This window comes from Podarcis pityusensis (genome assembly GCF_964106645.2).
Source record: "Podarcis pityusensis genome assembly, chromosome: 3".
NCBI classification, from domain to species: Eukaryota; Metazoa; Chordata; class Lepidosauria; order Squamata; family Lacertidae; genus Podarcis; species Podarcis pityusensis.
This window is the reverse complement of record NC_138026.1, coordinates 51,345,956-51,372,157: the sequence shown is the minus strand read 5'-3', so window position 1 is coordinate 51,372,157 and position 26,202 is coordinate 51,345,956. Positions and strand designations below refer to the sequence as shown.

General features: G+C 41.9%; 1 protein-coding gene across 1 annotated transcript in view; it reads left to right on the top strand.

Annotated features, from left to right (window-relative positions):
- CDK19 (cyclin dependent kinase 19) overlaps nucleotides 1-26,202 on the top strand; it is a 100,349-nt gene that overhangs the window by 9,465 nt on the left and 64,682 nt on the right. Inside the window, 3 exon segments of the mRNA XM_081000406.1 lie at nucleotides 10,683-10,695; nucleotides 10,697-10,743; nucleotides 17,762-17,837. Coding sequence (XP_080856532.1) covers nucleotides 10,683-10,695; nucleotides 10,697-10,743; nucleotides 17,762-17,837 — 136 coding nt within the window.

Sequence of the window (26,202 nt, the reverse complement as noted above, 5' to 3'; positions counted from 1 at the left end):
GACAGTTTTTCCAGGTCATGTGGCCAGCATGACTAAGCTGCTTCTGGCGAAACCAGAGCAGCGCACGGAAATGCTGTTTACGTTCACCTTCCTGCTGGAGTGGTACCTATTTATCTACTTGCATTTTGATGTGCTTTTGAACTGCTAGGTTGGCAGGAGCTGAGACCAAGCAACGGGAGCTCACCCTGTCACGGGGTTTGAACCGCCAACCTTCCGATTGGCAAGCCCTAGGCTCAATGGTTTAGACAACAGCGCCACCTGCGAATAGTGGCCTTCAAATGAATGGAGTCTTTTATAAATTAAATTAAAATGCTTGGAGGGGTAATTTCTTTAGAAGTAAGTTTGATAAATTTGTTGGAGTGTTAGAACACTTAATATTAAGACATCTTTTTTCTTGGGATTTTAATACATTAAAAAAGGTGGAAAAAAACCCGTTAAGAGTTCAATCCTATAACGTCTTCTCAGAAGTTAGATCCACTCAGTTCAGTGGAACTTTTTCCTTGGTAAGTGTTTATTTAGGATTATAAAAATGTCTACATAGAAGGCTGCATCATACCTACAAAGCTTGTGTTAAAATAAACTTAGCTTAATCATGCTAGGTTAAATGGCTTTGATTTTAATTTTGTGACGCTGAATATCTCTGTGTACCTCATTGTGTCTAAGCAAATCACACCTATTATGTATATGAAGTTTTGAGGTGTATCAGTTAAATAATTTAGAAAAAAGACATCAACAAATACTAAGTTGCAAGAATGGCTTCTTGAAAAAAATACTTGTTTTTGAATAGAAAAAGCTGTGGCAAAGTTTTAGTGTGGGAATGTTATTGGTAGAAGGAGGCCTCTAGCCGTGTTGCCAGCTAAAACTCCATAGAAACCCAGCAGTGATGCATATTTATAGTTTGCCAATCACCATGGTACCAAGGCACTGCTATAGCTAAAATCCATTCTACCCATTCTTATAGATTGTTTCAGCATCCTTCTTAATCTTTCTGCAGATGAATCTTAAACAAATTGGGAGAATGCATTCAGTACTTAGTACATTTTCATGATTGTTGTTTGCCCACTTTATATTTTACAGATTCAATAAGTATCATGCAATAAATATTGTTATATCACACTTTTGTCAGCTATGAAATATTGCTTCTAAAACAGTTGCTTTGCTTGGATAGGTACACAAAGAAATAATTGCTATGGTAGTAGCTTTTCCCCCTGTAGTGAGTGATGGCATAGCCAGTGGCATATCTCTTTGATTTGGTCAGCTCTGTAGTAGCTAATCTTAGACCTGATTTATACATGAAATTGACCACAGTGAAAGCTCTTACTCATGTAAGTTTCCCATGCTTGCTATATCTTAAAGAACTTGCAGGATATGTTGCCCCATTCACATGTAATATTAGCATGCCAACAATCAGGGTGTGCTATTGGCATGCTAATGTTGCACATGAATGGATGAGCACACTTTTTTTTTGTATGTGAATTTAAATGTGGTGAAGCACATGTAAAGCTTATCCAGATAAAAGCTTTTCATGTGACCCACATCCTACATGAATCTAGCTTTAGAGAGGGGTAAGAATAAAGAAAATGCATACCTCCAGTAGTGCTTATTTAAAAAACCTAAATAAACACACTCTTTTGGGAGTTGATGAATGCCTGAAGTGCCTGGTCAGACCAGTGGGCTGTCGGTGGTGCTTAGTGATTCTGAAGACTGTTGGTTGTATTGATTAAATAACCTTTTTATTATAGTGCTAACCTTGCATGTTTGAATTCTGTGTTTGAAGTGATCTTGTCTTTCTAGGCTGCTGAGACAGCCAACTAAACTTGACCTTCCTAAGTCAGCACTCATAGTAAATCAAGAGCTTTGAGAGGCTGTTGAGGTGGGCTGCATCTGCAAGCTATTTAAGCACAAATTTCGGTAATTGTCATTCTGATAGAAACATCCAGACTAGAAAGACAGGTCTGTCATCTATGAAAATTTAAATCTATTAGCTCCAGTTTAAGAGCTGCTACTTCATGTCAGGAATATTTTGATGATGATGAATAAAATTTATATACTGCCCTTCATCTGAAAATCACAGGGTGGTTTACAGTACGAAAACACAAAATACAGTACATAACATAATGACGAAATAACAATAACCCCTTCCAGTTTAAAAGGCCATAGATTATTTAATCAGCCAAAGACTTGGGGGAAGAGGAATGTTTTCACCTAACACTTAAAGATATTTAATGAAGGTGCCAGGTGAGCCTCCCTGGGGAAGAGTATTAATGCTTGCTACTCATCCTTACAGTAACCATAGTACCTCTCCCCAAAGCCATTCCTACCTGTCTGCAGACTCTCTTCAAACTTTGTGTCCATTATGCACTTTGTCTTCTGTTCTTGAGCTTACCTTTCTATCACAGAGAATCTGTAACTCCTAGTGCAGTCTCTTTGACTACTGGTTTCCTGGAAGTATAGACATGACTTTCTTGCTCTGCCAGTCATGAGAGTAAGTCACTATGAACTGGCTCACATGACTACCAGCTGTTCATTTCCCCCTGTACAATCTCTGGTGTGTACAGGATCATGTGGGCCAGTCTTGGTAAAAAAAAAAAATCTGACTGTTTACATTGTGAGAAACCTACAATTATTTCTTTGGTAGATTCAGGAAGTTATTCTGCAGTCTCCATGTACAGCCTCATTCACACTGAGGTTCCTCATGTGAAGATTGACTGGATTCGTAACTGTGAACAGGCCCTAAGTAAAACCTGACAAAACTTCAGATAGGCTCCCTTTGCTATCCAGTATGAAAGGCTTCAGACAGTCCTGCTCACCTTGTTTGTTTCAAAGCATTTTCTTCCCATTATGAATACTTATCAGATTCAACCTGTGAGAAGGGACATCGTTTAATGACTTTCTAGCCTCTGTGGAGAGCATGCTTAGTGAGTCCCTTCCAAGCGTTATAACTTGACAAACATTTAATCAGTTTGCTGCATAACGTATTTCCCCTTTTTGCTTGCCAAAAAACATTAACTGTATAAAGTTGATATATGCAGCATGATCTAAGCATGCTTAATTGTTTGAATAATTTTAAGTTTAATTGGTAGATCCTTGTGAGTTCAGTGAGCTTAAATGTAAATGTGCATAGGATTGCAGCTAAACTGAATAGTGTGTTTATGCAAAAAAAAAAACCCCATTTTTACTTGTGATTGTATTTTTTCATGTAAATGTGCTTTATATCTACATGTATCAGACTGATGAATGACTTTACCCTTCTGAGAAATTAAGTAATTTTTTTGAGGATGAAACTTAAAGGGCTTTCAGTATTTTGCACTTCTAGTACATTTTTGAAAAATTATCCACACCATTGCCACAGAAAAGGGCCCATTCTTTTTAAATAAAGAAACTGTTGAGAAGAAAAACCAATGATAAGATTGAAAAACCTTATGGAATCGAAGTATTCACAAGTCAAGTGGTATCCAGTCTATTGTCAGTAATGGCAGAAGGTTTGGAAATAATGTTTTTGTTTGTTTTAATTGTTGTCAACATCACATAAGTCAATTGTTTAGGGAAAGAAGCTTTGGTTAGGGTAGACCAGTCAAATATAGCTTACATTCTAGCTAGCGAGATGTATAGTAGTATGCATATTTAGTCAGAAGTAAAGATTTCATATGTAACTATGCATAGGATTACACACTTTATTTAAAAAACCGAAACTGTGTTTCTGAAAGATGTATCCTTTATTGACCTTGTTTGTTGGTGTTCATGAACTGAAACAAAGGCAGTATTTTATCTCAAGTTTCACCTTGGATAAAATACATGAACAGCTGACCTAAAAAAGACTTGTTTGTTTCAAGTCTGAATCTGCTCCAAGCTGGATGTTTTATGATGAGTTTGCAAGCTTGTTCAATAACTTCAGTTCCAAAAAAAGTTCCAACTGTATTGTAACGGGGTAAAAAGTTGTGGTACATTATGTTAATGAAAATATATTGCTTTAAAATATTAGAGGGAAAATATTTTTGGTACACATGACCCACTTGGTACACATGACCCACAAAGTGGATCGTTTTGAAAATGTATTCCCTTGACACCTTGACGGTAAAGCCTGACAAATTTCTTCATTTGCTTTGACTCGTAAGAAGGGCAGGTTGAGTATGCCCTGAAAACTCAGCTCTCCTTTGTCAGTCTATTTTAGGAATTAAAAGTTGCCTAGTGAAAACAAATTGCAGGCTAGAAATTCTGTACACTGGGAGAAGAGGTTCTCTCACTCAGTGACCGTGTTTCTGATGCATACTGACCAGCAGAGATGGAGGCTTGAGACCCCAGGCACTTACTTCCCTGGGAATGGATGGGGACTAGTGGTGAAAGAGAGTTGAGGTGAGGGGCCAGTGATGGTGGCACATAGCAAAGGGGCAGCCAATTCCAGCTGCCCAGTGTCAGATGCAAGGCAGCTGCCACTCACTTTCTTTTCAATAGCAAGGTCCTTTGTGGGTCCAACTAAGCATGGAGTGGGGGTTCCTGAGCCTCTTGGGCCATCCACTCTGGAAATACACAGCTGGAGAGTAACCTTTTTGTCTTGGTATGGTATTAGGAGACAGAAGTGGTGGCAGCTGGAGCCAAAAAGATTTTCATCATGATCCCTAAGCACCAGAGACACGCTTTGTACTCAGCAAAGGTATCAAAGAGTCATGAGTAATAACATCTAGAGGCTTTTCAGATGGCCAGTTTTCTTCCTCTGCAGCACTAAGGAGAGTGTTTGGCTGGGGATGGGACAATGCTGTCTTACTGGGTGCTGAGGAGATCCCAACAGAGGGAACAAGTACAAGAAAGAATGTCACCCTCACTGCTTGTGGTGTGGCTTGGTTTGCCATGACCATCTCTTTGCTGTGTTGCTGTCTGATGATTTAAAAATGGGAGAGGCATGTGCACAGATGGAAGAAACAAACCACAGCAGTAGTGGCAGTAGAGCAACTCTGCACTGGTGAAAAATGGGGACCAGGAAGGAAGGAGAAAGGAAAACTTTATCCATGTGACCAGATGGGCGGGGTATAAATAATAAATTGTTGTTGTTTGCTATTATAGCACACACTCAAATGACCTGGTGAAGGAGGAACAGAGCAATCTATTTCTCCTTCACCCAGCCCAGTTACTATACTGAATGAAAAAAGAATAGAATCGCTTTTAAGGCGCTGCAAGGATCTTTGCTACAACACTTACACAGCTACTCTGCTGGAAATTGTTGCTGTAAGCACTCCTTGTGATTGAGCTAGCCTTGGGTTTGCTTTTTTACACACTATACCTTTAAAGCACATTCGAAGCACATCGTCGCACAAAGAACCCTGGAAACTGTAGTTTATCCCTCACAAAGTTATAGTTCCAGCACCCTTAACAAACTACAGTGCTCAGAACGCTTTGAGTGGAAAAATGTCTTTGAAAATTCTTGGTGTGTATGCCCCCCTCATAGAATTGTAGAGTTAGATAAGACCGTGAGGGTCATCTAGTCCAACCACCTGCAAGAAGCTCAATGCTTTCTTGTATGTTCTTTATTCAGTCACAGAGCTTATTCCCCACCCCTCGCCCCCAAATGAAATGGCAAAATACACATGAATTATGGTATGAGTCTCATTCATGTATAACTTCCTGCTGGTTGTGTTCTTCACAAAGAGCTTGTTTCCATAGCCACCAGTTTTTTTCTTGTATTAATCAGTCTTACATAAGATCAGATGTGTATAGTGACTTTCTTCCTTACTGCATTAACAACATTCACAAGTGATATATTACAGACTGCAAGGTGCTGTTGATGTCAAATGTGAAAGCATTTTTAATAAATGGAAGAAAATTAACATAAATTGAATATAAACTGTCACTGAAAGGGGAAAACATATGAAACCTAACTTACAGTGTTTGAAACCAAAACTGAAAACTGGAACAGATAAAGTGATGTTTGTATTTCAGATAATGTGCTTAGCACTATCAAGATGTTCCACAACAAAGATTTGTAATCAGGTGTAAGAATTTATAATATTTGTTTCCTTAGTGCTGTGAGACTTATTTCCTTTATCTAGTTGTTTTCAAGCAGTGTTTTTATATCATGCTTTTATGCAGGATGTAGGATGGCCTTGGGAAGAAAAGCAGGATGTAGTTCAGGATACTAGTGTGTATAGATTATTAGGCCATGGTTTAATGGTGTTATTGCTACTTCTCTGGCAAGTACTGTAAATTAAAGAAAAAATGGTCATGCAACATTTAATGAGCATCAGTCCTGCTTCTGTCTCAGATTGAGTTTAATTACTGTGTGATACTCAGTTGTATACCACCTCACAGCAGTGCCTCATCCTTTATTTTCTTACTGCATATGGCTGTTCAGAGCTACAATGCATGTCTTCCATGTTTGGTTTCCCTTTAAGGGTAGGGAAAAAAATAAAATGCACAGTCCTTTCAATTACATGGTATAAGTGTAATGGAACTGTAGTATTGTGTGGCGGGGTGATGGTGTTATATTTCTTTTGAAAAGACTTTTAAGGCACAATCCTATACTCAATATCTATCAGTTGAGAGACTATAGGATTTGGCTGAATCACCCTTACATAGGCAGAATGCATGATTAATCACCATCTTTAGATATACCGTATTTTTCGCCCTATAGGGCGCACCGGCCCATAGGACGCACCTAGTTTTTTTGGGGGGGAAATCAAGGAAAATTTTTTTATTTCCCCCCCCCAGGTTTGCGCAGCCATCCCCAAGCTAGAAGAGGGAGACGGAGCGCTCCGTCTCCCTCTTCTGCCTTCAGGGACAGCCTCTCTAGCCTCCGTGGGGCAGCGGTTTGCCCCGCTGTCCCCCGAGCTTGTGGGGCTGGCGATGGGGAGAAGCAAGCTTGCTTCTCCCCCCCCGCCAGTCTCCAGACCAGGTCCGGGAATAGCGGGGTGGCGGCGCTCCGCCTCCCCGCTATCCCCTGAGCTTGTGGGGCTGGCGATGGGGAGAAGCAAGCTTGCTTCTCCCCCCCGCCAGCCCCCAGATCAGGTCCGGGAATAGCGGGGTGGTGGCGCTCCGCCTCCCCGCTATCCCCCGAGCTTGTGGGGCTGGCGATGGGGAGAAGCAGGCTTGCTTCTCCCTCCCCCCCGCCAGCCTCCAGATCAGGTCTGGGAATAGCGGGGTGGCGGCGCTCCGCCTTCCCGCTATCCCCCAAGCTTGTGGGGCTGGTGATGGGGAGAAGCAAGCTTGCTTCTCCCCCCCCCCCGCCAGCCTCCAGACCAGGTCGGGGAATAGCGGGGTGGCGGCGCTGCGCCTCCCTGCTGTCCCCCGAGCTTGTGGGCTGCAGGCTGCTGCCCGCAAGCTTTGCGAGCCCGCAGGACCTCCTGCCGGGCTTGCAAGGCTTGCGGATAGCTTCCTGAAGCCTGGAGAGCGAGAGGGGTCGGTGTGCACTCCAGGCTTCAGCGAAAGCCTGCATTCGCCCCATAGGACGCACACACATTTCCCCTTCATTTTTGGAGGGGAAAAAGTGCGTCCTATAGGGCGAAAAATATGGTACTGTCAGAACATTGTGTTTGCAGCCCATTCTGACAGCCAAGATACACTGGTAGAAAGGCTAAAATAACCTAGAGTTATGGGTAGCCCAGGGGAGAAACATACTTAGGCTGTCACCTATACATGTTTATTTCATAGTTAGAGCCCCAGTGGCGTGGGGCAATATTTCTCTTGCCATGCATGTTTAGTTCACAAGGTGAACTTTTAGTGTTGGGAAACGGGATACTTTGTACAAAATAGCTTGTCTCCAGAACATTACTAAGGGACTTCAGGACATTGTTAACACTTCTCTGCACTAAGCAGGGGTGGGGGACTTGTGGCCCTCCAGATGTTGTCGGACTGTAACTCTCATCAGTCTCAGTCAGCATGGCCAATAGTCTGAGACAATGAGAGTTCTAGTCCAGAAACATCTGGAGGGCCTCAGGTTCCCCACCCCCTTCCTTGGAAGATCGCAGAACAACCAGCAGCTACATACATAGTGCTTCAGTATAGCCCTACTAAGCAGAAACATGCTCATGGTCACCCCAGTCTCCCCCCTCCCCTCTCCCCATCCAGGTGGTGCAGAGGCATCAGTTTTGATTGAGCACTAAGGTAGCACCACTTGCCCTCCCTTTTTCACACACTCTGAAATACTTAACATGCAACGTGCATCCAGGTCCACAAACTATGTTTTCTGTCTGTTGACTGTTATTTGCTCTGTCTGCCCTAACAGAGACTGCTTGGCAACAGGTATAGGCAGTGCTTTTTCTGGGGGTACGCAGGGGTACACATACCCCTAAACATTTTGTGAATCTAAGTTTGGCCTCATTGAGGGGCAGTATCTCAATATGAGTAGGAAAATGAGAGTACTGCTAAACATTTTTTTAAGGAAAAAACCACTGGGTATAGGATCCTGTTCAACACCCCTTTCCATGCTGAGAACATGGGAGACCCATCCCACGATGAGCAGCAGTGCCCAGCACGCTCCTGGTTGTTTCCCTTTGTGGTTGTTAATCTGCTTGTTCCAGGCAGACTACTGTACCCGTGCAAGCTTCATGGCAGAGAGTTATGCAGCAGATGAATATGTTCCTATCTTTGAGCTAGTTCCACGAGGGATACTGCACCTGTTACTCTGCTGTCTGTTGAACAGCTATCTGAGACACAGGAACCCTATTATCCATGATGCTGTTCAAGAAAGACTATGATTTTGCCCTGCTTGTTTTTGTTGTTGTGGAGTGGTAAATAAGAAGATGGGAGGAGCTTCATGGGCAAAAGGGAATTGACTTCTCCCCTCTCTCTGCTTACTCATACTACTTTGATAGGTGAATAGGGCCACCCACCTGTGATTCGCCTGATGACAGATGACTCACCTTTGAGTGACTCACCTGGGAGTATGTCCCTGTTGACAGGGGTTAGAATGGAATTGTAGAGTTGAAAGGGACCTTGATGATCATCTAGTCCAACCCTCTGTAATGCAGGAATCTCAAAACGTGGTCTCCCATCCAATTTGAAACCATACCAGATCCTGCTTGGCTTTGCAAATGTGTTAGGAGTTTTATTGCTGTACCACTAGTTCATTGCCTCCCTCTATGTGTGGGCGGTTTATGGGCTTCATTGGCAGTACAAGTCTTGGCTACTTGGTACCGGCAGAGTTTTCAGGTATTCTATATGCTTGCTGTTGTTTTTTTACACCATTTTGGGATTTTCTGTTTGTATTTTTCTCCTCTTTGCTGAGTGACTATTGGAGATGGCAGCTGTTTACCTATGCATATTGGCATAGCCCCCTAAAGGGGGGGGGATAAGTTCTGTTATGAAGTTTTATAGCACAGTAGGAGCAATGATAATACATACAGACCTTCCACTGATCCCTTTGTTTGCTTCTAATTGATTTGAGCAGATTTTTCTATTTAGTGCTTGAATAAATATTTCAGAAATTATTCTTAGTTTTGATGGTAACCTGTCTTCAAAAACTGCATTATTTTTACCTTTAATGTGGTGTTTCAGGAGTTTTAAAGTGTAATTCTTCTCTTCAGAAAGCCTAGGAAACAGGTGTGATTGCATTTATCCGAGAACTCAAGAAACACTTCAGACTCCTAGGTGACAGCCTCGCTTGCAAATAGCCATTCATTTTTACAGTTGTTCTGCAGTATATAGCGCAAACAGTGCTGTTTTGGAAAATGTTTAAGTGGCAATTTATTTTTTGCCACCTGTACCTGGAATACTTAGTATAAACTTCTGATTCAGGTCAGTTTCTGAACTACTGATGTCCGAAAGGCTTCTCCTTATCATGAATGATATTGTGGTCACTGCTGCATCCATGCAAATATTTTCACTGTTTATTAGTTCCTTATAGTACTGTTTCTATGTTTTTGTTGATAACTTTCGAATATACATTTGTTCTTAAGTGTTTTCCCACAATAATTTGTCCTCTCTTCTCACCCTCCCCTTGAGGCAGGAGGAATGGAATTTTCTTCTATGTCAAACTGGCTGGTGGTCCTGTACTGTGTGGGACATATCTAGCTTGCTATAAATGGAGAGGATTTTGAATCACCCCCCTCAAATAAAGAGCTTATTAGCTCATGTGTGATAAAAGTAGGATAAGTGAAGATATTCATTTATATTCCATAAAAGGTATATGAAGATCTTATCAGTGCTTACTTTGAAAAAAAACTTTTGAGTAAGTTGTATTTTCAAGGTAGCCATAACTGCTTTTGTGTACTGCATGTAGTTCAGCAATACTGAAGTGGATACAGATGATGTTTTTTTCAGTGAGTTTAAGATGGTTTGAAAGTGCAAGTGATTGCTCATAGTGTTTACTCTCATCCCACTGGTAAGAAGTTTAGGGTTTTTTTTAAAAAAAATACTTGTTTCAGAAACTTGCAAAATGTGTTTAACCAGAAGCAAAAGTTTGGCCAATGAAATGTGTCTATTTGTGGGTATGTTCTGGGAAGTTAAGCCACTCACAAACACTTTCAACTCTCAAATATTTCTGTTTAGTATCAAAGAATAATCTTTACCTGTTTGTTGTTTTAGTGACTCCTGAACTTCCTTGAAAGTCTTGGACTGATAACTATCATGTTTCCAAATAGTGTGCCTATTTATTAAAGAACTGCTCAGTGGATATCTAGGTATTTGGCGCTGTTGAGACGTAAATCTTGTATATCTACATAAATCTCTGCCTTTTACTTCTGCTGTGTCCATAGATTCCATCGGGCCTCGTATATGGACTTCAAGCCTTGGAGGTAGCAGAATATTCAGCAGAAGGTAAAGAGGAGTGTTGCCTTCTGGCGTCATAGTGTGTGCTTGTGTGCGAATGTGCGCTGGGGTAGTTAGTGTTGTACAATCCTTCTAGGGAAAAGGCAAATATAGTCCTGTCGGCTTGGGATCTGAGTTAATAGAACAGTTATGTCAATAGACTGCCTGTTGTTTGAACTTGGTCAAAAGTTCCATCATCAAATGTTCCATGAAATCAAGAATGCCCTTGTGTAAGTCTCAGCTTACCACTGTTTCCCATCATAAGCTCACCTGATAGCAATGGAAGGGCTATACAGTGGTACCTCGGGTTAAGAACTTAATTCGTTCTGGAGGTCTGTTCTTAACCTGAAACTGTTCTTAACCTGAGGTACAAATTTAGCTAATGGGCCTCCTGCTGCTGCCACACCACCACCACCGTGCAATTTCTGTTCTCATCCTGAAGCAAAGTTCTTAACCCAAGGTACTATTTCTGGGTTAACGGAGTCTGTAACCTGAAGCGTCTGTAACCTGAAGCATCTGTAACCTGAGGTACCACTGTAGAGCCTTTGTCTCCTACTTTGGTGAGAGTGAGGGAGGTCACTCTCACTTGCACAGACTAGCCTCTCATATAGGACTGGTTATTCCTTTCAACTCTCCTCAGAAGACTTACTCATTCTCCATTCCCAGTTTAGGCCACATGGCCTAACTTCACTTTCTGTCCTTTCGCTTAATGTCTGGTATCTCTCGACATGAGCATAATGCTCAGGAAGAAGCTTGCAGCAAGCAAATACACACACACACACACACACACACACAGAGTCTTCACAGGTTTGAAGGGTTCATGTCGGCATTTGCAGTGAAGTACTTGCGTGTGTTGTCGATACAAGCACACGTTCTGCTCCCTATCATTCTGCTGCTTTATGGGAGGGCCGTGGAGGTGGCTGCCACCATTCCATAGAATGCATCTAGTGAGATTCAGTGTGTACGTTTGTGTATTGGTCTTGATACATAATAAGAGTCTCCTGAATTGGGCCAGTGGCCCATCTGCTTCAGCATCCTGTTTTCACAGTGGCCAACCAGATGCCTGTGTGAAGCCCTCAAACAGGACATGAGCTCAACAGTGCACTACCCACCTGCAGTTCTGAGCAACTGGTATTCAGAGGCATAGTGCCTCTGACCGTGGAGGAAGAGCATAGCTATTGTAACTAGCAGCTAGCATCTTCTGGGTGCTATTTTGGCTGGCTAGCCAGCTTTCTTGAAAAGTGTTACAGGCCACTTTTCAAGCAGTACAGCATCCATGTGACCTCTGCCATTTTAAGTGGGTAGGTTGATGATGAGGGTATAGACAGGTGAGAAGCATTCCCTTCTCAGAGGAAAGGCAGCCTGCACATGCTTAATGGCACTTTGGAAAGATTTCCCCTCAGAAAAGAACTCCGCACATTCTAAGAGATTCTTTGTTCTAGGTCCCATAAGCTTTATTCATTGCACTTTTTATGGAAAAGGGGCCACCATATGATGTAACTTGGTGCTCTGGAAGGTTTTTGGGAGGTCTGGATTCTGGAGGCTTCTTCAAAGCAGAATTTTTTTGTAATTGATATACTTCAATTTATGTCTTTTTTTGTTCCAATAAACTAATGCTTTCAATACTTGGCCTCTATTTTACAATATTTGACCGGTCAAATGCCAACTTTATAGTAAAGTGAATAGGAATGTTGAACCAAACAGAAAGATGTTGAGTTACCTGTACATACTCCGTTTAGGCTCATGATTGTAGGCGAAACCAATATGTAATACATTTAATTTAATTTCCTCTTCTGTGTATGTTAAACTTTTTGTTTATAGTGGAATATGGCTCCTATGGATGTGTTTTGACAAACTCCTGTTGATAATTTCTTCTACATGTTTTATAATTTAACTTCGGTTTTATTGTATTGTCACCATGCATGAAACAAAACCAGGAGCTGATAACCTTTTTACACGAATAGCATCTTTAATCTCAACAGTTGCTGCTGGCCTGCTAGTGGTTCAGTCACTGCCACTAGAACCTGGCATAGCTCAAGTTGACTAAACAAAACTAAATAATGGCTGCTAATGGGCTTGGCAGTGCTTGAATCAGGCTTGATTAATTTCTTGTGTAAATAAAATTAAGTAGAGGGGAAAAATAATGCACTTTATATGTAGGTCAGCACATGGAACAGTTGCCCATGGAATTAATGAAGAGTATATGCAATGAACTAAGCATGTCTGCTTTTCATTTCATAGCTTTCTCAGTAAGTAGGCTTATGCTTCAATTTTTACTGTTCTTCTCCGGGCTAAATATTAAAAATTGCATAGGCTTAATCTTATTTCTCTGGGATTTATGTGTAGAACAAATCTTTTGGTGTGATAGTAATTGCTTAGGTATGCTGCTGACATTTATTTCTATCCAAATATAAAGGGTGTGAAAGGTAGCTTATTAACTTGGATCACATTATTAATACTGGTATCACTATCATTTTGTGATTTCAATTTTCTTCAGTATTTCTGTTGAGTACTATAGCAATTTCTAACATGAGTTGTGTCTAGGGGGAAGACTTTGGTTTCAGGAAGGTGACACTGCCAGTGGGAAACTATTTTAGGATGATGATGCATAGCAAGCGGTTGTACAACCTTATTATGAATGTGACATATGGTTCATAAAAATCTAAGGGCTGGATATGAGGAGAGGTTCTTCTAGGGAGCCAGCTCTCTGCATCATGACAAGTATCCTTTACACATTAATGTTCTTTCCCACCCCTGCCTAAAGAATTCACATGATCTCGTCTACAGTGTGCCGCAAGCAGACAGCACAACTGAGCATGATGTCTCACATCGAGGTGCATGCAAGTAGCTGACTTGCAGTGTGGCTTAAGCAGGCAAGCCAAAGAAAGGCAAAACCAGCTATAGTGTCACTAGCTGTCCTGAACTGAGGAATAGATTCCTGAATTCAAATAATAGTAATCAATTGCACTCTCCATATTCTTAAAGCTTGGGCATTTCCTTTTTTTATAGTGAATTTGGGTTGTGGTGGCGGTATAGAAACCTCAAGGACGAGGCAAGGAACACAGCAGCAGCAAGACACTTGATTGTACCAGCTGCAAACTCTGACAGTTACTTACACAATAATGGCATGAATGACACTGAACCACAACAACCCTTTGTCTTTTGCCAGAGCTGAATATCTTGGAAACGCTCCTTGGGTGGGAATGAGTTAACAGAAACCGGCCTGGATCCCTAAACTGCATTTCCATTTCCCAGGATACCACCCTTTTGCAGGGACTACAAATTATGCTGGGGTTATACTATGAGTAAAGTGCTTGTTTGTATATCTGGCCGTGAAATCCAGTCCCACCAAATATATCCTCTGTTGCAGGTGGGGTAGAGAGTCCAAATAGAAGTGGGGGAGCTACACATGAGTAATAGAATGTTTAACAGTCAGAATGTCAACAGGTGAAACTTTTCTTATAATTTAATTTCTGTAACAGAAAAGGCTCAGACATGTTGAATTCCTGTTTGCCACAGAGCTACGTTACAGGTGGTTACCTCATGGGCAAGTCTGCCCCCCCTCCACTTGTCATTTAATTTTTCAAAGTTTTTAAATTTGGCTGTTCCAATGGGCTCCTTCCTATGAAGCTGCAACGTCAAAAGGATTTTGTGGCCCCTTATATCCCCCCTCCCCCAATTAAAAATAATTTGCTGGCTTTAGGCAATACCTATTTTACACTTTAATGAGCAGGCCCTGATAGCTTGAGGAAGGAAGAAGATCAGATTGCGTCTGCCCATCTGCCAAGTAGTCAGAGCAACACCTGCTCTGGTTATGCTCCCTGAAGCGTGTCTAGGGCTCAGTAGGTAGGTGGTCCTTAAACTTAAAGATTTCTGATCCAGCAGTCATCTTTGATAATGGAAATGGGAGGAAATTTTAGCTGATTCTGAGTCTCCTCTGCAGCCCCACCCCGACCCGGTGTTACTCTATTTTCTATATAGGAGCCCTCTAGAACAGCATGGGAGGTAGTGAGGGTAGCCAACAGAGGTTGGGAAATGGATGCATGTTGGCTCCCCTCTCCTGTTAGCAGAGGTGTCCACTATGTCCACTGTGCTGCAAATAGAATGAATCCTCCTATACAAACCACAAGTGTTATTGTGTAAAACATGGGGTATAATAGCTAAAATGAAAATAATTGTGTATAAAAATAAGTTGGTGTTTGACATTGTGGAAGTATTTGGTCCAGTGATGCTATGCTCAGTTTCTCCTCAGTTAAAATGTGAGCAAAGTTTGGTCAGTGTCTACTGGTTTGGTAGTTTCCTGCTTGCTTCAAGTATGTATATTCTTCTTTTAGCTGTTCAACGTTTAAATAGGTATTGATAAAAAAAATTTTAAAAAAATTAAGAACATCTTTGGCTTTGTCAGTCAGAAAAGTAAGGGGGAAATAAAATAGAAGTTGAAAACTGATCTAGTAAGCAGAGGAAGATTTTTATTAACTAAGCATAAAAGTAGGTATACCAGAGCAAAACAATGCATAAACAAATTAAATGTGCATTTTTAAAGATGAGAAAATAAACATTAATGAAACATGATTAATGTGTAGCACTGAATTTGAGTATTTAGCGTAAACTTAATAGACACATAACATTTTACAAATGCTGCTGTCCTATGCATATTTGAGGATGATCCTCATTGAACAACCTGGATCATGTACAGGAACACTCAAGCTTTCCATACCTGATGTTGGCAGAAAACGTGCATAACAGCTGAAGGAAGAACATAAGCTTCCAGCTGGCAAGACAACAGTTTAACTGTCATATCATAACTGTTACCACAGACTATCCAAGTGGAATGCTTTAGTAACCCTGGAGACCACCAGTAGCTGGAAACATGCAAACATGTACGTAAGCTCAGACACAGAACTCAGATACTGTTGTAACTTCCAACAACTAGTTGGGAATTGTCCAATAATGTATGGAGAACACCAGGAAACCTGATCCACGTTAACTATATAGAAAACCAGGACTACAATCCTGAGCATGTTTTACTTGAGTTTAACCCATAGAGTTCATTGGGGCTGGTTTCAGGTAAGTGTGTAGAGGATTGCATCCTTGGTATCCTAAAACCATACTTATTTTCTGAGAGCTGGGTATAAATAATATATCATTGAAAAAACTAGCATAGCTCAAATTCCTTTTCTGATCAGTATCTGAAAGAGTTCTGATTTTAAACTTTCATTTTGACCTTCATGGACACCTGAAAATGGAATATGGCATGAATTGGAAGAAGGTTCTTCACTCTCTTACACATGTTAGTTTTTTCATTGGTTGTATACGTTTGACAATCATTCATTGGGCTTTATGTCACTTGATGCAGAAGAGGGAAGAATTTGAGGAAAGTGAAGAGCAGTCTGGAGTCTGAAGCTTCCCCATGCAAAGGTCCTAGCTTTACGTTGCAAGAAGAGTTTGTTGATTCATATACAGTGGTACCTCGGGTTAAGTACTTAATTCGTTCCGGAGGTCTGTACTTAACCTGAAACTGTTCTTAACCTGAAGCACCACTTTAGCTAATGGGGCCTCCTGCTGCTGCTGCGCTGCCAGAGCACGATTTCTGTTCTCATCCTGAAGCAAAGTTCTTAACCTGAAGCACTATTTCTGGGTTAGCGGAGTCTGTAACCTGAAGCGTATGTAACCCGAGATACCACTGTATCTTAACATGATCTGTATTCAACTTCTGAAACATTTTCCAGACAAGATTGTTGCTTGTTTAATAGTCCAAAGACAGTCCCTGGAAACTGCTTTTCTATAGTAGGCAAGGCTATTTGTTTTACCCAGTATTGTTTTCTCTGTCTTCCAGTTGCTCTCTAGGTTCTTGTGGTTCTTATGCAGAGGTCTTTCCCCATCTCCTGATATCTGATCCTTCTTTAAATGGAGTGCTAACAATATTTGTTTTCAATGCTACTTCCAAAAAGCATTTCACCTATTATTTTCAAAGAAAGAGTATTATATTCTCAGATTCTCAGTTTTTGCAGTAGCATAATTTGGGGGTGGGCAGTTTGGAATCTCCCTCTTCCCTGATGCCTTTGCATCTCTGACTTGGTACACACCCAACTGAGGAGGCAGATATCGCCCACATAAGCACCACCTTCAAACCCATTAGGAATGGGGGAAGCAGTCTTAAACTTGCAGTATGTGGATTGTTCACTTTCCAGTAGATGTCAAGAATATGGTAAGACCAGCTTCCTTCCTTATCACTTGACGGAGAATCAAACTGTGAATTACATGCGTGGCTAGCATGTCCGAATAGCTTTAAAATTTAATCCTAGTGTACAGTCTCTCTCCTCCAACCATCTCATATTATTCAGGCATGCAACCCATCAAGAGGTTTAGCCCTTCTCTCCCCAGCACCAGTTCCAGTGAAAAACACATGCACAAACATTCTCAACCTGCAGTTTGGTGTCAAAAATAATCCTGTTGGTACCAATGGGAGATCTTTTCTGAAGACTAATGACCGTACTGCACTGGGATCAATGTTCATTTATCACAGATGGGCAGGGAAAGGTTCAACTTCACTTCCATCAGTGCCATGATCCCTGCACCTTGTTGGTGCTAACCCTGTAACTTGTCTAAGGTTTTTGGGTTGAGTTAGCTTGTTTTGTCTGTCTTAGTTGTATTTCCTGGGTGCAGCTATATTTCTGTTAGGAGATTCTATCTTGCTGTTGTTGGCTAGTGTAGCTGGGCTGCTTAGATCTTGGGAATTATCCAGGTTTTCAGGCTATGCTTGGTGCAGCCCTGTGTGCTTTTGTTAAAATACCATATCTTCATCATGTTTTGTTTTTGTTCTGTTTTTGGGTGGTATTTGGAAAACTGCCATTTCAAGAGGAGGTATTTTCACTAGAATATCACATGCCAGATTTATTGTTTTCTGGTTAATAGAAGAACTTTGTCATCCCTGACAAATATAGACTAGAGATTAATTAGTATATGTGTTCTTTAACTATTTTAAATCTAAATAAGCCCTGTACCATTTACTGTTTTCTTTTTCCAGAAAAGATGAAAAGGAGTATGCATTGAAGCAGATTGAAGGTACAGGGATATCCATGTCGGCATGTAGAGAAATAGCAGTAAGTGAATACATTGCTTAAATAAGTTTATAATTAATGGTGGGTTTTAAAAAAAAACTTTTGTAAAAGTTCAGGTTTAATTATCTGATAAATTTCTTAATTGAAACTTTATTCAAGTATAATACACAACTATTTTTTTTAAAGTATTTTGTTAAATTTAAAATGCAAGCTTTAAATACATCCTGAACAGCCATCTAGTTGGGCAGGCTTTTCCTGGCTCATCAGATTCATAATCCTGCTCCATTATTTCTTGTAATTTTATTGAATGTTTTATGTACATAGATTTTTTTCTCCTGTAATCACCTTATTGTGATTTATGATAACTGCCTAGGGATTTTTAAATATTATGTGGGGTGGGTGGGTGCGTATGAAAGTTAAATAAAGAATTATTTTTAAAGAAACTTTTGCAGAACATTTGGTACCACTCCAGTTGGGTTTGAAAACAATTTGTAGCTTGGAGCTTCTTGAACTTGTGCCATCATTAGAAGGGATCTTATGAAAATGCTCTGATGTGTAATTAAGAGAGATTACATGGTTTTTGGACTTAGTGTATAAATTGAACACCTCCCTGTTTTGGTAGCTGGAGGTAGTGAAAAACTTTTAAAAAATAATGGTGTTTTAAAAAGAAATGTGGTGCTTATTACCTTAGGGGGGTATGCATTCATTTTTCAGTAATGAAAAGTTAAATCCATGAATGTAATCCTCAGCAGTAGTGTCTATTTCTGACCTGTATGCCACTGACAAAATATGAAATGGTACATTAGCTGAATATGCCACCAGGTGCGAGACACAGATACTCTTCCTTTAGTCCCTCCCACTTCTAGAATTATTTCTGTCATTCTGCATTTATAGCTCAATCACCTCTTTCTAGGAGAGGAATGGATAACCAAGCATGGACATGTTATTCAACAAATAACAGGAGACCAGGAACCTATAAAAGGCAAGCTCATAAAGCTGAGCCATGCATGTTTATGACTGTGTATACATGTCTTTTTCTCAGAATCATGGAGTGCCATTGAGAGACAGTATTCAGACAACAGGCCAGTGCTCAGAAATGGAATGCATAGTTTTATTACAAAGCAAAACATTGATTTAATATGCAGGCTGTTAAGAGCAAAAAAAAGCATTGGTTAATCAAGCCATAATATTTGTTCTCCTGAGATGAAGAAGCAGGGACTGAATATGGACATCATTCTTAGCACCAGATTGGAGTATTTGGGGTTGGTTGCAGGGGTGGGGGGTGGGGCTTTCCCAGTTCTGCAGGTGCCTGGAGCCTATTATGGTATGTTACAAAGCTTCTTTGAATGGGACTAGGAAGGAAATTGTGTAGTGGTGCTCACTTGGATCTTGAACTGATTTGAGTTCAAAACAATAAAAATGAAGAAGGCAAGGAATACTGGGAAGGAAGCCAAAGCTTCCTTTGTTTCTTAAACTAATCCTCTTTCTGGAGCCACAAAATGGATTATTTGAGAGCATATCCCAAACTGAATACTAGGACCTAAGTGAAAGAACTCTCTTATATGTCAATTTATACTAGGAGAGTTTCACTCCCTACAATTTGACCTAAATGGCAAAGGAGAACAGAGTCTTGATGGGCACCTAGGAGTCACCCTGGGGTGTATCGAATGAAGTGAAAATATAATTTCTACTCATAATCTCCAGTGAATAATTCACACACACCCTTAAGATGTATGAATGACTAGCAGTGGTAGTGCTTTAAGGGTGATGCTTTACTGTAGCTGGATTTCAACACATGCTCTTGAGTGGTTTGCTAAAGTTATGCATCAAATAATTAGAGTGGCTTCTGTATGTTTGGAGTTCTTGTGCAGTTATGCAAAGCTGGCAAGAAGCATTCCCACTGAAACCAACTGGTATGAATTTAAGATTTCCCCCTGGCTGATCCTAAGCTCCATGCTTAGTTGGCCTGTACCATGCAAGAATGAAAACAATTAGACATTTTAGGAATTTTCAAAAGACCAGCAAGGTAGAGCACATCAGCAATGGGGTAGGTCATGGCTTCTATTTCCTGAATATGCAAAAGGCATTCTAATTACTGAATTGCATATACTTGAATATTAAAATATTAAATGTTTCCAAATTGTGAATGCCTCCTCCTATGCGTGATTTGGAAGCACATTTTAAAACCTTCCTTTACTATGTTGAAAATACTTCAGAATGATAGATAATGTTAAAATGGGGCATAGTCTGTCACTTCTGTGCTTCATCACCCACTAAAATCAGTGCATCTAATTTGCTTCATCCGTACTGAAACCTATATTAAAGGACTGCAGCCTAACATGTGAATTATGAAGCAGCCATTCCACCACCCTCTAGCAGAGGGAGATGGGACTATAGGGCTTCTCCATTGGCTCTACTGGAAAAACACCAACTTTTGCCCCTGCTATCCTTGAACTCTATCCAGTACAGCTGGCTGTTAAAATAATTCTATTACTAAAATCCATTGCCTAAGTTTGCTTTCCCCTTCTTCCTTCCCAGTCTCCTTTCCTTTTGAAAGTTTGTTCACTATGCATTTGAATACCTCTGAAGCTAACCAATTTTTGTATGATAGCTTCTGAGATCAAGGTACAGGTTTTCATCTGTATCTGAGTATAATTAACTGTCATTTTGAATCAAAATTGTCGATTGAACCTTTCAAAACCACACTGATTTTTACCATGGATTTCAAAACTGCACTAATTTTTTTGTTTCTTAGTATTCCCGAGCAATGCTGGGAATGAAGCTGCTTTTTATTGATATTTTTTATTGATATGAGGCCTGGGATTGCTACCGTGGAGGGGCGAGGGAGGTATGGCGGTGGGGGCAGATGTTATAGGCGAAAGGGATCGAGATACGGATATGCTCGTACCCCTTCCAATCTGCGCCCCATCCTGAGGGACGAGGGTAGGGTGAGCAAGGATTACTCACCTCCGTCACTGGTGCTGTGCAATGCCAGGTCTATAGGCAATAAAACCGCCACCCTGCGAGATTTCTTTATCTCGCAGGGGGTCGACCTGGCTTGTGTGACGGAGACCTGGGTGCGCGAAGGGGCAACAGTTACCTTACGAGAGATGGCGCCCCCAGGTTTCTCCGTCCTCCACCAGTCGCGGACTGTGGGCCGGGGGGGAGGGGTGGCATTATTAATCCGGGAAGATTGTCCTTTCAGGGCTCTACCATCGCCATCGATCCCCGGCATTGAACATGTTGGCCTAGTGTGGGGCTCCGAGGAGAGCTTGGCTGTCTGGCTGGTGTACCGGCCACCTAGCGCACCAGCAGCCACCCTGTCAGGCCTATTGGAGGCGGTGGCCGGCTGGGCCTTGGAGATCCCTAACCTATTGGTATTGGGGGACTTTAACATCCATGCTGATGCCACTCCCTCCTCACAGGCTCTGGACCTGGTGTCTTCCATGGCGACACTAGGGCTCTCCCAGTTTGTTTCGGGCCCCACACATCAAGCGGGCCACACGCTGGATTTGATCTTTGACGTAGGTATAGATGTGATCATGTCTCCTTCGATGAAGGTGCCATGGTCTGATCACTACGCTCTGAAAGCCAGGATTGACTTTCCGCCCCCACCCTGCTTAGGTGGCAAGCCAATTTGGGCTCGCCCGCAGAGGCTGATGGACCCTGATAAATTCCGCCAAGCCTTGCGGGACCTTGCTCCCCCTGGCGACTCATTGACTGAGCTTGTTGAGGGCTGGAATACCCAGCTCCTGGCAGCCATCGATGAGATCGCACCTAAGCGCCCTCTGCGACCCCGCAGAAACCGGGCTCCCTGGTTTACCGAGGAGCTCCGGAAAATGAAGCGGGACCTCAGACGGCTAGAGCGAGTATGGCGGGGTGCCCGTGACGGAGCCTCAAGAACGTCTTATAGGGCTTTTATGAAAACCTACGAGATGGCGGTGAAGGCTGCTAAGAAGTCATACTTCTCGGCCTCCATTGCATTCGCTAGCTCTCGCCCAGCGCAATTATTTAGTATAATCAGGTCTTTAACGTCCCTTGAGGGACAGCCAAATTTAAATAACAATTTGACACTTAGCTGTGAGGCATTTGCGAGCTTTTTTGCGGAGAAGGTCTTGTTGCTCCGCCATGACCTCCCTGCCAATTTGGATACAATAAAGGAACTGGAGGCCCCTCTTTTTTTTTTTAATAAGATATTTGTTAAGTTTTTTAAAAATATTACAATAAAAGTGAAAAAAATAACAAAAATACAAAATAAAAATGGTTAAAAACACCCAGATTTTCCATTACTTATTTTCCTTTAGCTTGTTTCCCGGACCTCCTCGTACCTCCCTTTTTTGTATTCCACTTCAATCTGTTGGATGAGCAAATCCTTACCCTCTTTAATTATCCTAATCCTTGATCTTAAAAATAATAGCATTAGATATTTACCTATTTATAACCCTTTTTTCATATTCCCTTAAAGCATTACAGCTGGAAACCACTTGATTTCTATCCAACATCATTCTAACATTCATTAATTTTACAATATTTCTGTAGATAATCTTTGAATTTCTTCCACTCTTCTTCCACCGACTCTTCTCCCTGGTCTCGGATTCTGCCAGTCATTTCTGCCAGTTCCATATAGTCCATCAGCTTCATCTGCCATTCTTCCAGAGTGGGTAGATCTTGTGTCTTCCAATACTTTGCAATGAGTATTCTTGCTGCTGTTGGGAACTGGAGGCCCCTCGACTGTCCTCGGGTCCAGTATTGGACCACTTCGACCGGATACCCCCAGCCAATGTGGACAGACTCCTCCGAGCTGGAAAGCCCACCACCTGTCCTCTCGACCCGTGCCCGTCTTGGCTGATTAGAGCGTGTCCAGACGAGGTGCGGGCCCTCCTGGGGGATATCATCAATTTGTCCCTTGGCACGGGGACATTCCCAGGGGAACTGAAGGAGGCAGTGGTGCGCCCGCTCTTAAAGAAAACATCATTAGATCCTTTAGATCTATCCAATTACCGCCTGGTTTCGAATCTTCCGTTCCTGGGTAAGGTGATTGAGAGAGCAGTTGCTGAACAGCTTGGTGGGTTTCTGGATGAAACATCGGCTCTGGATCCATTCCAGTCCGGCTTCCGCGCTGGTCATGGGACCGAGACGGCTCTGGTCGCCCTAACAGATGATCTTCGTAGACAGCTGGATCGAGGCGGGTCGGGGCTGTTGATTCTTCTAGATCTGTCAGCAGCTTTCGATCACGAACTTCTGGACCACCGTCTTGCCGACGTGGGGATCCAGGGCACAGTCCTTCAATGGCTGCGCTCGTTTCTCTCTGGTCGGGGACAGAGGGTGGCGCTTGGGGGGGAATTGTCATCGCGCCACTCAGGGTGCGATACTCTCCCCGATGCTTTTCAACATCTTTATGCGCCCCCTCGCCCAGCTTGTTCGGAGTTTTGGGCTGGGTTGTCATCAGTATGCCGATGACACCCAACTCTATCTGTTGATGGATGGCCATCCTGACTCGGCCCCAGACACACTGACCAGATGTTTGGAAGCTGTGGCTGGATGGTTACGTGGGAGCCGGTTGAAGCTAAATCCTTCGAAGACAGAGGTCCTGTGGCTGGGACGGGGCGATATGGGATTGGGGGGGCAACTCCCATCTCTTGCGGGGGCGCAATTAGTGCCAGCACCTTCCGTTAAGAGTTTGGGTGTAATCTTCGACACCTCCCTTTCCATGGAGGCGCAGATTGCAGCTATAACAAAGGCGGCATTTTTCCATCTCTGCCAAGCTAAGCAGTTGGCTCCTTACCTCTCTCGCCCTGACCTAGCCACTGTGATCCACGCGACGGTCACCTCCAGACTGGATTATTGTAACTCGCTCTACGTGGGGCTGCCCTTGAGACTGACCCAGAAACTCCAGCGGGTGCAGAATGCTGCAGCGAGACTCCTTACGGGGTCTTCGCTGCGAGATCACATTCACCCGGTGCTACACCAGCTGCACTGGCTCCCGGTGGAGTATAGGATCAGGTTTAAGGTGCTGGTTTTAACCTTTAAAGCCCTATACGGCCTAGGACCCTCGTACCTACGGGACCGCCTCTCCTGGTATGCCCCACAGAGAAACTTACGGTCTTCAAATAAAAACATCTTGAAGGTCCCAGGCCACAGAGAAGTTAGGCTGGCCTCAACTAGAGCCAGGGCTTTTTCGGCTGTGGCTCCGATCTGGTGGAACACTCTGTCACAAGAGACCAGGGCCCTGCGGGACTTGACATCTTTCCGCAGGGCCTGCAAGACAGAGCTGTTCCACCAGGCCTTTGGCCAGGGCACAGCCTGACTCCCTCCCTCGGCAATCTTTGCGGAGCTCTGGCCCAATGGTTGCCAGTGGCTTGAATTAATTAATTTTATAATGAATGATTTTAGAGTGTTGTTTATGCTGTACTTTTATACTGTTTTATTGTTGTTAGCTGCCCTGAGCCCGGCTTCGGCTGGGGAGGGCGGGATATAAATAAAATTTATTATTATTATTATTATTATTATTATTATTATTATTATTATTTGTAAACCTGTTCTGGAAGCCTTTTTTCAGCTGAAGAGCAAGCTAAAAACACTTAACAAACAAATCAGATATGGAAATAATCTGTGCAAACTTAATTCAGTCACAATTTACACAATTAGCATTTTGTAGGGAGAAAAATGAATATTGTATGCTTTACCTTTTGGTCTTCTAATCATATTTAGTTATTTGACTCTTAATGTGTTCAGTACATTGTTAGGTGGCTGTATAGAGAAACATCTGCAACATTTACTTACTCCTATCATGTTGCATAGTTTAAGCTCAGATGAAAATATAATGAAGACACAGTCCTAAAGTCTGAACATAATTTTTATTTTCGATTCTTTTGCTTTGCTTTTTATAAAATTCTACATGTACATATTGGGTTTTTTAAAAACAACAGCACTCAAGTGTGAGGTTTAGAAGAGATTTTAATATTGCTACAAATCTTCATTGATTTCCCTGTCTAATGTCTGCAGAAGCATTTACACCCATGTAATCAGCAGACATAAAATATGTTGAAATTATATTGTGAACACTTGCAGACTACTTATCATTTATTCAGCTAGAGCACCACTCCTTTCTTGCAATCATCTAGCTTGCCTGATTTATTAAACTTTTCTGCTACCGTTTTTACCTTCCCACATTGGTCACTATGATTGGGTGTGGTATATGCCCTATTTCAGAATAGGCAATTGTTAACTTGATGATATTTGTGTGTGGGTTTGACTGCTTCTACCTTTGCACTAAAAAATAGGCATAGGAGGAAATTTGTTTGGTCTACTTTGCAGTGCAGTAACATGATCTGATGCTCCTGAGCTTGCTTGCTGATTTTAAGTTAAGTGTGCACGGAATGCATACAGCAGGACAAGTGCAGATGAATTGGATGCAGTGGGCACCAGGGGACGCAATGGGATGGAACACAGCTATGATCAAGAGCCAGCAAGACTGAAACAGGATGGAATTAGAGGCTTAGCCCATCCCTATTGAAAAATATGCAGGCTAGTGATTGTGATATTTTACTGTGCCTCCTATCAGTAAAAGTGCCAAACTTATTTATGCTCTTTCTGTGAACCCCATGGAATGAAAGCACAATGCTAATTGTCTCATTTCCTTTACTTGAATCAAAGCATAATCCTTTTTAAAGTCACTTGAAATGCTTTTGTTTAAGAAGAATGCTGTTCATTAATGCCAGAACATTTTCAGATCTTGAAATGAAATTATTTATAGAACAACTGCTTTTCAAAATGCTTGTTATGGAACAAGGGTGTTGCATGACTTGAGCAACTGTAGTAAAAAAGAAAAGCAGCACTTGCCAACAATGCACAAGAAAGTATTTTTAAAAATCAAGGATTCAATAAGCTATAGCTATTGTGTAAAATATCCTAAGGGCATTTTAGTTCCCTTGCTCGGTTTCAGATGTCTGCACACCATTTATCCTAGGCAGTGAATAGCCATTCTTAGTTGGTTAAGTGATTTGTCCTCTTAATTCTGGTTTTGAAGGCGAAACTGGTATCCCAATAGTTCTGCAAGCTATGAGCAGTCAGCATCCAGCCTGTTTGAAGGATCTGGCATTTAGTGATGCTTTTACAATAAATTGTCTTGTACTTCTTGCAACTTTAGAAATTTAAGCTATAAAAATGTAGAGGCCCTTCCCATCTGCCTGTGTGCAAGAGTAGGTTAGAAGATATGTATATTATGGTAGGTGGCTTCAGATTTAGAATTCTGAGTTAGACAGTGTGGTTTGCTAAGGCTGCACTAGAGGAGCCAGAATAAGTGAATATACGGCTGGGTGCTAGTCAGGGAGAGTTGGCGTTGGTTGTATCAGTTTGTGTTGATCAGAGAGGGAGTTAGTGTTTGTTGATGGTGTTTGTGGTGGAC